Raw genomic sequence first — 16,579 nt, 5'->3', positions numbered from 1 at the left:
GCCCTCATGTGGCGTCTGTGTGAGGGGTGGTGACTTCCGGCACCTCTGCACTCTGAGCTGTGTACCCCAAGATGGGTCAGTTTGCCCTCAGACCAGCTCTTCCTTCCCAGCGTTCCCAGGCCTGGGGCTTGGCACAGGGAGGCCCAGCCTGTGGCTGACCCTTCACCGCAGTTCACCGCTCCCGAACGGAGCCCACAGACTTCTTTCCCGGGGCTCCCGCTGTGTGTGTGGTGTGTGTGGGTGTGTGTGTATATGTGTACGTACGTACTGGCTGTACATGGTGTGGGTGTGGTGTGTGCCTGTGTGCACATGGTGTGTGTGGCATGCACATGTGCTGTATGTGATGTGTGGCATGTGGTGTGTGCCTGTGTGTGGCATGTGACACGTGTGTGCCTGTGAGTGGCATGGGTATGGGGTGTGTGTGTGTGCGCGCGCGCACATGGGCCAGCTGAGCCTGGGGATGAAGGCTGCTGCCCGCTCTGCCTGCCTCCCTGGGAGCCACAGAACGTGCGCAGTCCTGTGCCAGGCTCTCCCTCGAGTTCCTCCTGGAGCTGGCAGGGGCCCTGCTGCCGCCCACCTGGCAGATGGCTCAGAGCCCTGCTTGGTGGCAGCGTGCAAAGTCTGAGCTGCACCCCCGCCCCAGGGTGGAAAAGCGACCTGTGGCAACCTGGACTGGTCCCTTCCTAGCGTCCTTCTCACAGTGTTCTTCGTGGGAGCTCTTAATTGCATGGAATAGACCTGTTTTCCCTTCTTAACCCCTAGTCTCTGCCGAGAGTGTTTTCTGCTCCTCTCCCATGGGCATCCGCCTGTTGACATCCTGGGTCTGGGTGGGGTCTCAGCACAAAGACAGCAGGGGCTGCCCTCCTGAGACCATCTAACCTGTAGCCTCCCCCTGACCACGGGGGCATGGGGCTCCTTGCACAGCCCAGAGCAGGGTGCAGGTTCACTGGGGGCTCTCCAAGGCTGCGAGGCCTGGCCAGTCCCTGCTCGGCTGGGACCACCCAGTGCTGCTGCTCCCCGGTCCTGTCTCTCCCTCTGCCTGGGCTTTGTGCATCTGCTCCACCATGGGGCTGTGCACACAGGCCCCCCAGACCTGCCCGCCCGCCCCTGGGCTGGATGACTGCAAGAAATGGCCCACGGGGACCACTGGGCAGCCCTTGGGGAGGTGGGTTGGGCCCAGCGGGGAATTCCTTCTGTTTTGCTCCCCACGGTGTCCCCAGGGCTGGTCCCCAGCAGCTGCTTGCTGAGTGGGTGTTGGTTTGATTCCTCGGTGAATACCCTGGGCCTGATTTCTTCCTGGCACTGTGCAGGCCACAGTGCCTGTGTGCATGTGCACAGGTGTGTGTGGGTGTGATGTACTCGTGCGCATGTCCAGCCTAACCCCCTTGCCACCACGTGCTGCTCTGGACTCCGGCATGGGGGTGGAGACTGAAGAATGGGGCAGAGGAAGAGGAGCCAAGCGTCAAGGGGAGACACCAGGACACAGGGAGACAAAGGGTGCCAGGAGCAGGAAAGCACAGGTGTGGGCACCCACCCGAGGGGACAACTGTCACCACTCCTGCTGAAGTGGTTTAGAGAAGTTGGGTGGCACCGAGACACGGGCAGCCAGAAGTGCAGGCTTGGGAGGCTGAGGTGCCCCTGCCCAGCCAGCCCCTCCATGCCCTCCTCTCCCCCAGGCACGGCTCCTGCATGGCCCTGAGGGCCTTTCCACATGTGTCTGTCGCTGTCCGCAGTGTCCACCCTGGGGCGGCCTTCGAGGTGAGGGAACAGAGGAACAGGTGGCAGCAGGGGGCCTCCTGTGCGAGGCGCATGACAGGGGTCCCATGCTCTGGTGCCGCCCTCGCCTCAGACACCAGCTGCAGCTCCCTTCCGCTGATTCAAAGATGACCAGAGCCCTCCACATCTCCCGCCTGGGCCTTGTTCTGCAACTCACAGCTCCTCACCAGCTGGGGTCGCCCAAGGATCCCCACGTGGGCAGCTGGCACACAGGCTGGGTTTTTATTGGAGGAAACATAAATAAAATAACGGTATTTGAGAGGGGAGGAAGGAGCACTATTTACAAATGAGTCTGGTAGGGCTCAGAGGTGCAACAGCAGCGCTGGGAGAACCAGCAGGATGGTGTGGGCAGCCAGGCTGGGTGCAGAGCTCTGCTCAAGGGGCTCCTGGCCCCGAGGGTCTGGCTTCTGGCCGCCCGACCTCGCTGGCTGGAACTGCAGTGTGGGGATGACCTGATGGATCCAGTTGTGGTGGGCGGTGACACGGATATAGACACCTGGGCGGTTCTGCCGGGCGCAGCCTTCACCCCAGCTGATCACCCCAGCCTGCAGCCATGACTGACCCACGAGGCACACCAGGGGGCCGCCTGAGTCGCCCTGTGGGGGATGCAGAGGCACTGTCAGCCCACCTTGAGTTCCCAGAGACTCAGTTGCAGCTGCACAGGAGGCATGTAGCTCCACACTGGACTCCTTCTCTCCATCCCAGAGCCTCCATGCCCGGCTCCCCATCTTCTGCCAGTCGATTGACTAGAGTGCCTATTTTTTTAGTGTCCCCAGATCAACTAGGGGGTGTGTGTGTTGAAAATGCAGTTTCCTGTGCCCCACCCCAGAACCACTGACTCCTGGGGTGGGGTCCAGGAATCTGCTTTTTCTTTTTTGAGACAGAGTCTCACTGTCGCCCAGGCTGGAGTGCAGTGGCGCGATCTCTTCTTACTTCAAGCTCTGCCTCCCAGGTTCATGCCATTCTCCTGCCTCAGCCTCCCAAGTAGCTGGGACTACAGGCACCCGCCACCACACCTGGCTAATTTTTTGTATTTTTAGTAGAGATGGTTTCACCGTGTTAGCCAGGATGGTCTTGATCTCCTGACCTCGTGATCCGCCCGCCGCAGCCTCCCAAAGTGCTGGGATTACAGGCATGAGCCACCACGCCCAGCCCCGGAATCTGCTTTTTCGAAGCAAGCTGCTCAGCTGGTGGAATGCACAGCCCATGGAGCAGGGCATGATCCCACCCTGCCCTGGGCCCGGAGGCGGGGACTGAGTCCCCGTGGACACCACATTGCTCCCACCTTGCAGGCGTCCTTCTTGCCCTCCTCGAAGCCGGCACACAGCATGTCATTCTTGATGGTTTTAGGTTGATAGCCAAATTCGGCGTCTTTGCTGTAGAGCAGGTTGCACTTGGGCGTGTCAATGATGGGCACAGCGAGTTTCTGCAGGATCCGCGGGTTGGGCAGGCGGTCTGGGGAGGGTCAGAACGGCCCGGGGCTCAACAGACTTCCTCATCAAGAACCCACGGCCTCCGGAACCACCACTCCATCCTGCCTGCCCTTTCCTCATGTTTAGACTATCTCTGGCCTAGGGCACTGTGGGGCAGACATCCTCCCTCCTTCCAGGCAGCAGGCTGGGCCCTTTCTGTCCCCATCTCCCTTCACCCCCTCTTCCTTCTGGGTCTGCTGCTGCTCCCCTCAGCCCCACCTATGTGAACAGAGACCGGGTGTGCGTATTAATACAGTAACAGGAAGACTGTGGGTTCAAAGTGGCCCCCAAGCCACCCTGGGCCTTCTTGAGGCACATCCCTCATTATTTCCTAGCTGTGTTTCCTTACCTTGCTCACTGGAGCTGCCCCAGCCAGTGACCCAGCAGTTCATGCCCGTCTCAAAGATCACCGAGGGCTCGGGCAGGCACACGGGGAGGATGTAATTGGTGAAGGACACTGGTGCCTCCAGCTCCACCAAGGCCACGTCGGCACTGGAGGCCATGCCCTGGTACAGGGGGTTGCTCTCCACCCGCCTCACCCGGGCATACACAGCGTGCGGCCCTGGCTGCACTAGCTGCCTTGCCCCCAGCAGGACCTGGTACAGGGACGTCTCAGAGGTGCTGGCGGGAGAAGCAGAGAGGCCGTGTGAGGCTGCCCCTCATGTGGGGACAGGCCCGGGAGGGGCTGGGGCTCCTTCTCTGGCCACCACCGTGCCCCACACCTCTTTCTGCATGCTGTCTTTGAGAGCCATTTCTAGGACAGCCAGGTGCAGCAGTGATGCATGTTTACATTGAAGCCAGACCGCCCTACTCAGATTTCCACCTCCACCCCTGGCCGCTGTGTGGCCTTGGGGAAGTCACCTAACAAGTTCTCTGTGACGCAGCTTTCGCATCTGTGCTATGGGGACAGCCACAGTGCCTACCTGAAAGGCTGGCTGGGAGAGAACCACCCTCCAGGTGCAGCAGGGCCAGCACCACCTGTGGGCCTCTGGCAGGTGACCTGCCCTCTCTCAGCCCGAGTTTCCGATTTTTTTTTCCCCTAGAGACAGAGTTCTCATTCTGTCACCCAGGCTGCAGAGCAGTGACACAATTGTCGCTCACTGCAGCCTCCAACCCCTAGGTTCAAGCCATCCTCCCACCTCAGCTTCCTGAGTACTTGGGACCACAGGCACCACCGCACCTGGGTATTTTTTTTTTTTTTTTTTTTAGTACACATAGGGTCTTGCTATGTTGCCCAGGCTGGTCTTGAACTCCTGGGTTCAACTAATCTGCCCGCCTTGGCCTCCCAAAGTGGTGGGATTACGGGCATGAGCCACCGTGCCTGGCCGTGAGTATCTGAATTTAAGATGTGGGTTTTTTGTCATGATACTCTTTTAAATATCAAGAAGAAAAAAGAAAAAGATGTGGGGTTTAAAATAATTAGAGCTGTGGTGGTGAGGTGTGAGGTGAGGAACTTGAGACACACGGAAGGTGTGGGGCCAGGTGGTTCATACACGGCAGAGGGCTGGGTGGCCTGGCCTCTGCTCAGGACTTTCTGGGGTGGCTCAGGTGGGTGAGGGGAGGAAGGGCCATTCTGTCTGGTCCTTGGGCTTTGTGAGCAGAGTTCCTCCCGGGAAGTGTCGTGGAGCTGAGGTGTGTGCGGGATGGGGAAAGGACAGGACAGGCCGGTGTGCAGAACCTGCCGGCGGCTTCCGCAGGGACCCACAGGGAGTGGGTGGAGGGGATGGAGGGGGTTGGAGGCCGTGCGAGGCGCCTCCCGCGGGCGGGAGCAGCGGTTGCAGTTGGAAGTTAGCCCTGGGGTTGGACCTAAGGGAAGCATCTGGCTGGAAAGGAGGCGGGGCTGGACCAGGAGCCCCCAGGGAGGTCACCCGCAGGACTTGGCGCGGCGGGCGCTGTCCGCGGTGCTGAACCGGCCGCGCGCGGGGCGCTGTCAGCGCTGCGGGCGGGGGCAGGGAGGGGCGGACTCACTTGGGGAAGCAGTGCGCGGCCGTCAGGACCCACCGCTCCGCGATGAGGCTGCCCCCGCAGAAGTGGCTTCCGTTGCGCTGGATGCTGACTTGCCAGGGCGACTCGCCCTCCTGCGCGTCCTGCCCGCCCACCATTCGGTTCAGCATCCTGGTGTGCCCACAGGCTGGGGGAGCATGGGGAGTGGGTGGGGGCGCTCACTGGGGCTGGTTCCATGGCCGAGGCTCAGCCCTCAGCCTCACACTCCAGTCCTCGGCCCTCCTGCCCCTGACCTGCCTGAAGACCTTGGGGAAGTCCGAGGCCTGAGCTTCTGGGCAGCCTGGGATACAGGCAGACCCTCCCTAGTTGCCCCCCGAGTCTGGCTTTCCTTGTGGGGAAGGGCAACCTAACAGCTGCCTCGTGGGGGCCACAGAGACACTGAGATAACCCGGGGAAGGGTCTTGTCCCAGGGCCTGACCCAAACAGGCACCTGGAAGGATGGAACGGGTGTCATGCCCTCTGCAAGGGAGTCACCCAGAGGGGGCCGGTCACTTTTCAGGGTGATCCTCAGACCCCGCCACCCTTGTCCTGCGCTGCGCCTCAATGCTCTGTGCTGGCCATCCTGCTCCCATGTGGACCTTCCTCCTCCTCTCCTTTCTGGGCTCCAGTTCCACGCAGCCCCCACTTTCCCCTCCTCTGGAATTCTCCAGTGCCCTTTGCGTTCCAAATTCCCTCTCAGTGTGAGTGTCCCTGGCTCAGTCCAGCCGGCTCCTGTCCCTCCCACCCCAGGGCCTTGGGTGCTTACCTGTTGCTGCCTTGGCCACCTGAGACCCTGGAAGTCAGGAGAGGGTGATCAGCCAGGTCAGCTGCAGCCTGGCCTACCCTCCCCAACCATGCAGCCCCTCTCCACTGACCCTCCCCTGCTCCGGAGGACTCCAGAAGGACAGTCCACAGAGGAACCTCACAGGAGAGCCCAAGGGCCTGCAGTTTCCCCCCAGGGCTGGCTCTGCCATATGCTCAGGCCCAGGCCCATGGGCCAGAGCTTATCTGCAAGGGTGGGTGCTCCTTGCCACATGGGGAGCCGGTCAGGAGGTGCCAGTGAAGGGATCCCCAGGCTAGATGTCCCCTTCTCATCCTGGCAAGGGTTCTCTCTCTCCACACTCCCCACCCATCCTTGTCTGGAAGTTTCTGGGGAGGGTCCAGCCTTCAGCCCTGACACTGTGGGGTTGGCCTTTTCTCCTGGAACAGCTTGGAGCAGAAGAGGCCCAGGAACTGTCTCTGCATTTGAGCTGCCCAGGCTCTCTCACAGTCTGCTCCAGAATGGGCAGGTCTCCTTCCCCAAGTCTCACTTTGGTCCTGAGGCTGAGGCCTGAGCCCCACAGGCTTCTCCCTGGCCTCAGGGGGGTAGAGAAGGTACAGTGGTCTGCATTGGCCGCCAGAGATCAGCCTTGTCAAGATTCCAGAGTCCCAAGAGCTGACCCCTCTCCCAGGCATGCAACAGGCTCTGCAGGCGAGACCCAGGACCCCCTGCTGGACTGTGCAAGGGGGACTTTGGGGCGGATAAGGTGAGGGGCCAGGAAGAGAAGTAAGGTATGGGATCATTCAGGGGAACCAAGAATGGGGACATATTTTCTGGGATCCATTGCCTCCCACACCCAGGACACAAAGGACCTCTTGCTGGGTCTTTAACCAAACACTGGAGCCTCTACCCCAGCTTGGAGACCCCAGTCAGGACCACAGTGTACAGCCGCAGGGGTAGCAAAGCCTGGAACTGCCTGGCCTTGAGTCCTCTCACCACCCCTGCACTCTGTGCGTCTGCTTCTGTGGGGGCAGATTTGCCCGTAGCTGGGCGGGGGTTAGAACAGGCACCTCCCCACATCTCGGCCCTCAGCTTCCCCTTAACCTCCAGTGCCTTCTGGGACCCAGGCTAGCTGCTATGGACAATGTCTTCGCTCTGCCTGGAAAAGATAACCAGTTCCCTGAAGTCAAGGGGCTGTGGGGACAGGAAGTGGCCATGGAGTGCTGCTCAAGCACCCCGAGGGTTTTTACGGCATCCTCTTCCTTCCTGTCTGCCTCACAGTCTGGGGGGCACCTTCCCTAACACCATTGGTGGGCAGAGACACCCCTGGGGGGTGCTGGACAATAAAGCAGCAAGCGGCGAGGGGGCAGCTGTGGATGGGCAGGAGGAGGAGGTAGAGAAGGGGCAGGGCAGGCAAAGGGGTGCCCTGCAGACGCGGGGTCAGGAGCAACGGGAAATGGAGAGTCTGCCCTGGATGCTCTGCTCATTAATTTGTGCTAATTAGGTGCCCTTTTAAAATGCAAACACCCCCAGGAGGGTTATTCCCTGCACCCCCCCCTCCAACCCCGACCCCTTGCTCCTTCCAAGCCTGAGGATCCTGCTTGCAGAAGAGCGCATACTGTCAGGCCTTCTCACCCTCTGGGAGTCTGCAGAAGCTGTGTCTCTATGCTCCCGGCCTGAGCACTGCCCCCTCCAGCGATGCCTCCTCCCCGTGCAGATCCTTCCTTCCTGAAGTAACCCTGTACTTCTGATTTAGGCAGAGTCTTCTGGCCTCTGAGTGCTTGCTCCCCTCACCCCACAATCTGGATGCCCTTCCCCTAGTCTCTGTAAATCCTAGTCGTCTTCTTCTTTTTTTTTTTTTTGAGACAAAGTCTCACTGTGTCACCCAGGCTGGAGTACAGTGGCACAATCTCAGCTCACTGAAAGCTCCGCCTCCCGGGTTCACGCCATTCTCCTGCCTCAGTCTCCCAAGTAGCTGGGACTACAGGTGCCCACCACCGCGCCCAGCTAATTTTTTGTATTTTTCAGTAGAGACGGGGTTTCACCATGCACTCGATCTCCTGACCTCGGCCTCCCAAAGTGCTGGGATTACAGGCGTGAGCCACGGCGCCCAGCCAAGTCCTAGTCTTGATCTAGAGATCAAGGCCCAACTGAATGCTGCCTCCTCCTGGAAGCCTTCCTTGCTGCTTGCATTGTCTATCTTGGAAGCCCCATACTCTCTCTCGAGCTCTCTGTCCTTCTGATGGAAGCTCTGCCTACATCACCCTGGAGCCAGAATCAAGTCTTATCTTAGCCCAGGAGCTCCAAGAAGGCAAAGGCTGCGTCTGGGGGGCCTGAGCTCAGGGAATGTGTGGAGAGACACAAGTGTGGCTGTGGGGGCTGATCGGAAATGGGTGATGTGGAGAGCTGAGCCCTCCAGGGTGGGCGCCTTGTAGGGGCTGGAAGCAACAGACAGGGGTGCCGGGGATGTCGGGAGCATTGTTTGGGGCCTGGGCCTGTGATTCGCTGGTAGCTGGTGGGGATGGTGAAGCCTAGGACTCTAGTGGGTGCCAGCCAAAGACCTGGTGGGGGTGCCACCCTGGGGCTGGGGGTGAGGACGCATCCAGGAGTCCAGCCTCTGGTCATAGCTGTTGGTGAACTGACTGCAAAACTCATTGCCCAAGAGTTTTGGCAATGACCTTGGTTCCTCACCCCACTCAGGGGCAGTCACTGCCTTCCACCTCCTGTGCAGATGGCTCGCTCAGAAGGCACCATCATCCTTGTGCTGGGAGGCTGGGGGGGATGGGGTGGGGGAGGCCGGGCCAGAGGGGCCACTCTGGTGCCCTCCTGCCCAGGAGAACTAGGAAGCCAGGAGTCCTGGCTAAGCTGCAGCCTGGGATGACCCGACCCAGCCCTGGGAGGTGACTTGAGGACAGGGAAGTGTGGTGGCTGCCAGGCTGGCCAGGCTAGCCCAGGAATGTGAGAGGGTTTCCCTGACAGAGAGTGTCCTGACCTGCAGGGAGGGCCTGGTAGGTGGGGCCCCCTGGTTGGCACCTGCTATCACTGACCCAGGACTGGGAGACTGCACAGTGGCGTATTGCCAGTTCCTCTGTCAGCAGGGGACAGGGCCCTCTGCCACCTGCACCCCCTGCCCCCAGCTCTCTATTGAGCCCGCAGCCAGCCTGCTGGGGCTTCCAGGCACAGGCAGGAGCCCTGGCTCGGCCACCCTCCCACCCCAAGAATGATGGTCCAGGCACTTGGAGCCTGAGTTCACATCCTGCACATACGAGGCTTCTGTCCTCACCTAGAGAATGGGGGGAGAGGCTGGAGAGAATGAAGTGGCAGGAAGCAGGGAGCCTGGCCAGAGCTGGCACACCAGAGCCCACGGAGAGGCATGGGAGGAGGCCTTGCCCAGTTATGGCAGTGGGGTCCTCTGCGGCCTGTGCGCACACCTCCCACCCTGCCCTCCCCACTTTGGGCTCCCCAGTTGACACATCTAGAGCCTTCCACCTGCTCAGGGGCAGGAGGGATGGCCTGTCCCACAGCCCTGGCCTGTCCCAGGGAGTAGGGGGCTGAGCTGAAGCCTCAGGCAGTGCAGCGGGGCCTGTTGGGTGACTGCAGCTCCCGGACCCTGCACCTTTGTCACTCACCAAAACACAGCAGCAGCAGGAGCAGCACCGCAGCGGGACGCCTCATGTCCTCAGGCCTGGCTGGGGCACAGGGCTGGGGTCGGCGGTGGCAGAAGTGTTGAAGCAGGAGCGAGGTGCAGGCTCCATGAAGTGGAGTTTTATGCTGGAGATGAGCACAGGCCCGGCTATGCCGCCCAACCCGTTGGCCCGGCCAGTCCAGCTCCTCTCCTCAAGAAGGAAGCGCCCACAGCCGACTCCTCTGTGACCTGGCCCTGAACCCTGAGACCCCCGGGCAGACCCCTCAAGTCAGCGCGGCGCGAGGTGCCGTTGGCCTTGGTTCCTGGACCCTGAACACCCAGCAGACCCCAAGCTGACCGCGGTGCACGCAAAGTCCGTCCAGCTTCATTCATTATTATTATTATTATTATTTTTAATTTTTTGAGGTGGAGTCTTGCTCTGTCGCCCAGGCTGGAGCCAATCTCGGTTCACTGCAAGCTCCGCCTCCCGGGTTCAAGCCATTCTCCTGCCTCAGCTTCCAGAGTAGCTGAGACTAAAGTCACCCGCCAACACGCCCGGCTAATTTTTTGTATTTTAGTAGAGACGGGGTTTCACCATGTTGGCCAGGCTGGTCTCGATCTCCTGACATCGTGATCGGTCCTCAGCCTTCCAAAGTGCTGGGATTACAGGGATGAGCCACCGCGCCCGGCCTCATTCAGTATTTTATTAAGCGCCGACTGAACACAGTGGGGCTGGGCAGCGCTGGTGGGAAAGTCAGGGCCAGGTGGCCGGGCGCGGTGGCTCAAGCCTGTAATCCCAGCACTTTGGGAGGCCGAGACAGGCGGATCACGAGGTCAGGAGATCGAGACCATCCTGGCTAACACGGTGAAACCCCGTCTCTACTAAAAAATACAAAAAACTAGCCGGGCGCGGTGGCGGGCGCCTGTAGTCCCAGCTACTCAGGAGGCTGAGGCAGGAGAATGGCGTGAACCCGGGAGGCGGAGCTTGCAGTGAGCTGAGATCCGGCCACTGCACTCCAGCCTGGGCGGCAGAGCGAGACTCCGTCTCAAAAAAAAAAAAAAAAAAGAAAGTCAGGGCCAGGGGTGTTTGTGGGGCCAAGGGCAGGGGAGGCGATGGGACATGGGGCGGGGTGCGGGGTTGGCCGCAGCGACCCTCCTCCCGGGACACCAGGCCCCAGAAGCCCCCCAGGCGCGCGCCAACCCGGCCCAGGCGGCTGACCCTGGCCCCGGCTGCCGTCCCTCGGGTAGGACGGGTGCTTCCCGGCATCAGGCGGGGCGGAAGCGGCTCCGGGAAGGCCGGGCAGTGGTGACAGTCTCGGTGTTGCCGCCTGGCTCTGGGCGCGGCGCCGCGGCGTAAGAGGCTCGGGGAGGAAGTTATTTGGAGCACGGAGCTGACGTCAGAGCCAGAGTGGGGCTGGGCCGCGGGGTCGGGGGCACTGGGCCTCAGTTTCCCCGCCGGCGCCTGGTGTGTACTCGTGGGCGGGGCGCCGGGCCTCAGTTTCCCCGGGCGGCTCCGGGCGGGGCTAGGGGTTGAGGCCGTTCCCGTCTCAGCCTTGTCCGCGCGCCTCGTGGTGCTGCCCTCTGGTGGGCGCGGGGCGCGGCGCAGACGTCCGGGGCACGGGCGGGGCTCTCCCAGCCTCCTGGTCGCGGCTCTGGCTCCCTGAGCAGCCCTCCCTAGCCCCGCCCTCCCACCTCTCCGCCTCCACCGCCCCCTCCCACCCTCCCCGCCCCTCCCGCTCTAGTCCCTGGAGTTCCCGGGTCGGGGGTGGGAGGCGGGCAGGGCAGTCCCTGGGGGGCTGGAGGGAACGAGGGAGGGCGGAGTGGGTAGAGGAGAGTCCAAACGTATTCATTCATTTATTCATTCATTCAGTCAATCATTTCTGAACGGATTTGAGCCCAATACTGTCCCAGGTTTGGGGAATACAGACGTGACTCAAACAGACCTCACCTCACAGTGTGAGGGAGAGGACAGGACATCATTTAGCAGACAAATCTCTAATTATAAACCGCGATGGGCCAGGTGCAGTGGCTCACACCTGTAACCCCAGCACTTTGGGAGGCCAAGGCAGGCGGATCACCTGAGGTCAGGAGTTCGAGACCAGCCTGGCCAACATGGTGAAACCCCGTCTCTACTAAAATACAAAATTAGCCGGACATGGTGGTGGGCGCCTGTGATCCTAGCTACTCAGGAGACTGAGGCAGGAGAATCACTTGAACCCGGGAGGCGGAGATGGTAGGGACACAAGATTACACCACTGCACTCCAGCCTGGGAGACAGTGAGACCCCGTCTCAAAAAAAAAAAAAAAAATTAATAATAATAATTATTATTATTATAAACCACAGAAAGTGTTTCAAAGTGTCTGGGTGACCACATTTCTCCAGCACCCAAAGGTCGGGTCACTGGTGGGCTCTCAGAGGCAGTCTTAGAGCCTCTCAGGTAACTACTTCCTCTTGGCACCTTTCTCTGTGTTCCTTGGTGTCTGCTCCCTAACCCTCCTTTTAAGCCCATTCCTCTAAGGGTGGCTCCGCCTTAAATTCAAGCAAGTGACAAAAGTCAAGAGGACGACAGGGAAAGCTGGGCTCCTGAGGAACAAGGCACAGCCACGCCGGCGATTAGAGAATCAGGAACCCAGACTTGCCTCCATGTCCCTGTGCCTGGAGCCCACAGACCCAAGGCTGAGAACAGGCCCCTTCCTCACAGCAACCACCAAACAAATGAAGAGGGCATTAAAATCCAGAAAGATTTTTATGGTTTTTTTGTTTGTTTGTTTGTTTTTGAGACAGAATCTCACTCTGTTGCCCAGGCTGGAGTGCAGTGGCACAATCTCGGCTCATTGCAACCTCTGCCTCCCAGATTCAAGCGTTCCTCCTGTCTCAGCCCCTCAAGTAGCTGGGATTGCAGGTACATGCCACCACGCCCAGCTAATTTTTGTATTTTTAGTAGAGACAGAGTTTCGCCATATTGGCCAGGCTGGTCTCGAACTCCCGACCTCAGGTGATCCACCCGCCTCAGCCTCCCAAAGTGCTGGGATTATAGGCGTGAGCCACCGTGCCCAGCCTGTTTCCACCTTTTGGCTATTGTGAATAATGATGCGTGAACTTGGGTGTACAGATATCTCTTTTAGACACTGCTTTCAATTCTTTTGTGACTATACCCAGAAGTGGAATTGCTGGATCAAATGGTAATTCTTCATTTAATTTTTTGAGGAATAGGCAAAATGTTTCCCAAATTTTTAAGAGAAAATTAATGACTAAATATTGAAGATAATCCAACTTCTAAAAATGCCCTTAATTATTATTATTATTATTATTATTTTTGGAGACACAGTCTTGCTCTCTCACTCAGGCTGGAGTGCAGTGGTGTGATCTTGGCTCACTCCATCCTCTGTCTCCCAGGGTCAAACAATTCTCCTGCCTCAGCCTCCTGAGTACCTGGGATTACAGGTGCCCACCACTACACCTAGCTAATTTTTGTAATTTTAGTAGAGCCAGGGTTTCACCATATTTCCCAGGCTGGTCTCAAACTCCTAACTTCATGTAATCTGCCTGCATTGGCCTCTCAAAGTGAGATTACAGGCATGAGCCACTGCACTTGGCCAGAGGCCCTTAGTTATTAATATTCAAGTCCATTCTTTTTTTTTTTTTTTTTTTTGAGACGGAGTCTCACTCTGTCGCCCAGCTTGGAGTGCAGTGGCCGGATCTCAGCTCACTGCAAGTTCCGCCTCCCGGGTTTACATCATTCTCCTGCCTCAGCCTCCCGAGTAGCTGGGACTACAGGCGCCCGCCACCATGCCTGGCTAATTTTTGTATTTTTAGTAGAGACAGGGTTTCACCGTGTTGTTCAGACTGGTCTTGAACTCCTGACCCCAGGCGATCCACCGCCTCGGCCTCCAAAAGTGCTGGGATTACAGGCATGAGTCACCACGCCTGGTGGTGTTTTGTTTTGTTTTGTTTTGGTTTGTTTCTTTAAGTTATAGTATGTTCGTTTTTTGTTTTTTGTTTTTTGTTGAGACGGAGTCTCGCTCTGTTGCCCAGGCTGGAGTGCAGTGGCATGATCTCGGCTCATTGCAGGCTCCGCCTCCCGGTTCACGCCATTCTCCTGCCTCAGCCTCCCGAGTAGCTGGGACTACAGGCGCCCGCCACCATGCCCAGCTAATTTTTTTGCATTTTTTTAGTAGAGACGGGGTTTCACCGTGTTGCCCAGGTTGGTCTTGAACTCCTGACCTCAGGTGATCCACCAGCCTCAGCTTCCCAAAGTGCTAGGATTGCAGGCGTGAGCCACCGCGCCGGCCTCTACCTTTTTAAAAAAATATATAATGTATTTAATTGTAGGCTTATAAAATTTATTTAACAAAGACGTCAAAAAATGTATTTAACACCCAGCTTGCAAAACGTCTGAAAATTTAACCATGCGCTCTAGCGAATCCAGCACTGTCCTCAGATGCGGTTTTTGACGGTACTCATTTTACTTCGTCATGTTTGGGGCTTTTAGTGGTCGGGACACGCAAAGCCAGGAAGAGGAAAGAGGCCAACGGGAGAAGAAAGCCGGGCTCCAGTCCCTCACGCGGCCACCGGGGGGCGACAGACACAGGCCAATGAGCAGTTGGGGACAGGAGGCGCCCGGGCTCGGCCGCTAGGCCTCTTCTCCTCCCACAAGGAGGACTGACACGCTTTTCCTGATATTTTGGGCACGGCCCGGCACAGGCGCGGCGGCAGGGGTCTGGGGGGCCGAGGGGCCGCGCCCTGCCCGCACTTAGGTCCCTGGTATTGACTACCAACGCTGTCCATCCGCAGTGCCCCAAGTGGCCCCGGACACCGCGCAGGCTCACTCTGGCGGCCGCCATAACCCCTGCCCGGCAGCCTCTGCGGCCGGAAGTTGGCTCGGCCGGTCTTCCGGGCATCCCTCGGGCAGTTAACTGCTTTTCTGCTGGCTGGGTATCCGCGGCAAGTTGAGATCATTAGTTGGCTGGAGTTAATTAACCACCGGACAATTAGCTTATATTTTTCCTGATCCTAAGATCAGCTGGATTGGTGAGGAGGAACTAGAGACAACAGCTTCCTTCTGAGTCACCTTGAGGCAGCAGCCCCTGGGGAAATGCAGGGAAGGAGACTACCCAGGCTTCCTGGAGGGGTTGGCCCCAGGGCATGCCCTGCTTGGGCGGAAAAGCTGGAGTTTAGATGAGGAAGCCTGTATTCTCTAGACCTCCTGCCAACTCTTTGCCTGACCTTGGGCAAAACATTTAACTCTCTGCTGGGCGTCGGTTTCTTTAGCAAACACTGACGCCTGCCTCTCCGGCCCCCCGCCCCACCCCCATCCCCTGCTTTTTAAATGTTTATTTATTATTATTATTTTTTGAGAGTCTCCCTCTGTCACCAAGGTTGGAGTGCCGTGGGGCGATCTCAGCTCCCTGCATTCCCCTTTCTTGTTGGCAGACAGTGCCCACCTCTTCAGGGAAATTTACTCCAGTGCTTCATCCTACCTGATTGGACACAGCCGACCATGTTGGTCCTGGTCCCCTTATCAAATGCTGGCTCCTGGAAATAGCATTAAAGCAAGCAACTGATAAGACAAAACTGGGCTGTTGCTTATCATGCTAAGGGGAAGCACGTCTTGAAAGAGTCATTGTAGAGTGGAGGTGGGAGGGCAAAGTTGAGATATTGAGGTTTTGGGGTTTGGTTTAAGGCAGGTCCTTTGATGTCGGACTTAATCAGCGTTGGGTAAGGATCATGTTATAATAGCTTTAGGATTGTTGGTCACAGTAGTTTAGTATTGGTGGTCACAGAGAAGTGAAGACTTCAAAGACTTTTGGAGCTTTCTTTGATGCTACCTGTTGAGGAGCTGTGTGGTTTTATTAATAAATGGATTTTCGACCGGGGGCGGTGGCTCAAGCCTGTAATCCCAGCACTTTGGGAGGCCGAGACGGCCGGATCACGAGGTCAGGAGATCGAGACCATCCTAGCTAACACGGTGAAACCCCGTCTCTACTAAAAAATACAAAAAACTAGCCGGGCGAGGTGGCGGGCACCTGTAGTCCCAGCTACTCGGGAGGCTGAGGCAGGAGAATAGCGTAAACCCGGGAGTCGGAGCAGGGAACAAGGTGGGGCTCACCCCAGGCAGGGTGAGGCACCTCCTCCAGGCTTCCAAAGCCCCCCTGGGGGCTGTCCGAGCAGCCACCCCCAGAGTCGGTGTGCAGTTCCGGCTCCATCACTCACCCAGCAATCTTGGGCAAGTCACTTAACCGCCATAAGCTGCCTCAGTTTCCTCATCTGCAGAGTGGGAATAATAAGGACATTTGAGGATTAGGTGAGGCAATGCATGGCACTCCTAAATGTTTTTTTTTTTTTTTTTTTTGAGACGGAGTCTCGCTCTGTCGCCCAGGCTGGAGTGCAGTGGCCGGATCTCAGCTCACTGCAAGCTCCGCCTCCCGGGTTTACGCCATTCTCCTGCCTCAGCCTCCCCAGTAGCTGGGACTACAGGCGCCCGCCACCTCGCCCGGCTAGTTTTTTGTTTTTTTTTTTTTGTATTTTTTAGTAGAGACGGGGTTTCACTGTGTTAGCCAGGATGGTCTCAATCTCCTGACCTCGTGATCCGCCTGTCTCGGCCTCCCAAAGTGCTGGGATTACAGGCTTGAGCCACCGCGCCCGGCCCTAAATGTTTGCTCTATTCTATAGATATTACATTTATATAAATATATTTATCATATACATATTCACTGCTATGGTTTTTTTTTTTTTTTTTTTTGAAACAGTCTTACTCTGTCACCCAGGCTGGAGTGCAGTGGCGCGATCGCAGCTCACTGCAACCTCTGCCTCCTAGGTTCAAGCAATTCTCCTGCCTCAGCCTCCGAAGTAGTTGGGACTAAAGGCGCCTGCCACCATGCCTGGCTGATTTTTTTTCTATTTTTAGTAGAGACGGGGTTTCACTATGTTGGCCAGGCTGGTCTTGAACTCCTGACCTCATG

The 16,579-nt window shown here is 58.0% G+C and overlaps 1 protein-coding gene across 1 annotated transcript; it reads right to left on the bottom strand.

Annotated features, from left to right (window-relative positions):
• Positions 1 to 1,975: 1,975 nt before the first annotated feature.
• PRSS27 (serine protease 27) lies at positions 1,976 to 10,042 on the bottom strand. The gene is made up of 6 exons (XM_025370899.1): positions 9,621 to 10,042; positions 5,998 to 6,024; positions 5,217 to 5,379; positions 3,598 to 3,869; positions 3,062 to 3,231; positions 1,976 to 2,372 (listed from the first exon to the last, which is right to left on the bottom strand). Exons 1-6 carry the CDS (start codon positions 9,664 to 9,666, stop codon positions 2,079 to 2,081), a joined length of 972 nt encoding a protein of 323 aa, XP_025226684.1. The 5' UTR covers positions 9,667 to 10,042; the 3' UTR covers positions 1,976 to 2,078.
• Between the last annotated feature and the right edge of the window lie 6,537 nt (positions 10,043 to 16,579).

This window comes from Theropithecus gelada, chromosome 20 (assembly GCF_003255815.1).
Source record: "Theropithecus gelada isolate Dixy chromosome 20, Tgel_1.0, whole genome shotgun sequence".
Lineage (NCBI taxonomy): Eukaryota > Metazoa > Chordata > Mammalia > Primates > Cercopithecidae > Theropithecus > Theropithecus gelada.
This window is presented reverse-complemented; position numbering and strand designations above follow the sequence as displayed.

Bases quoted from the DNA above. Each gene is read 5' to 3' on its own strand.
- PRSS27 (XM_025370899.1), bottom strand. From the start codon at position 9,666: ATGAGGCGTCCCGCTGCGGTGCTGCTCCTGCTGCTGCTGTGTTTTG. The intron at 3,870-5,216 runs GTGAGTCCGCCC...TTCTCCCGCCAG, and splicing joins GCCGCGCACTGCTTCCCCAA to CACCTCTGAGACGTCCCTGT. The intron at 3,232-3,597 runs GTAAGGAAACAC...GACCCTCCCCAG, and splicing joins GGGCAGCTCCAGTGAGCAAG to ACCGCCTGCCCAACCCGCGG.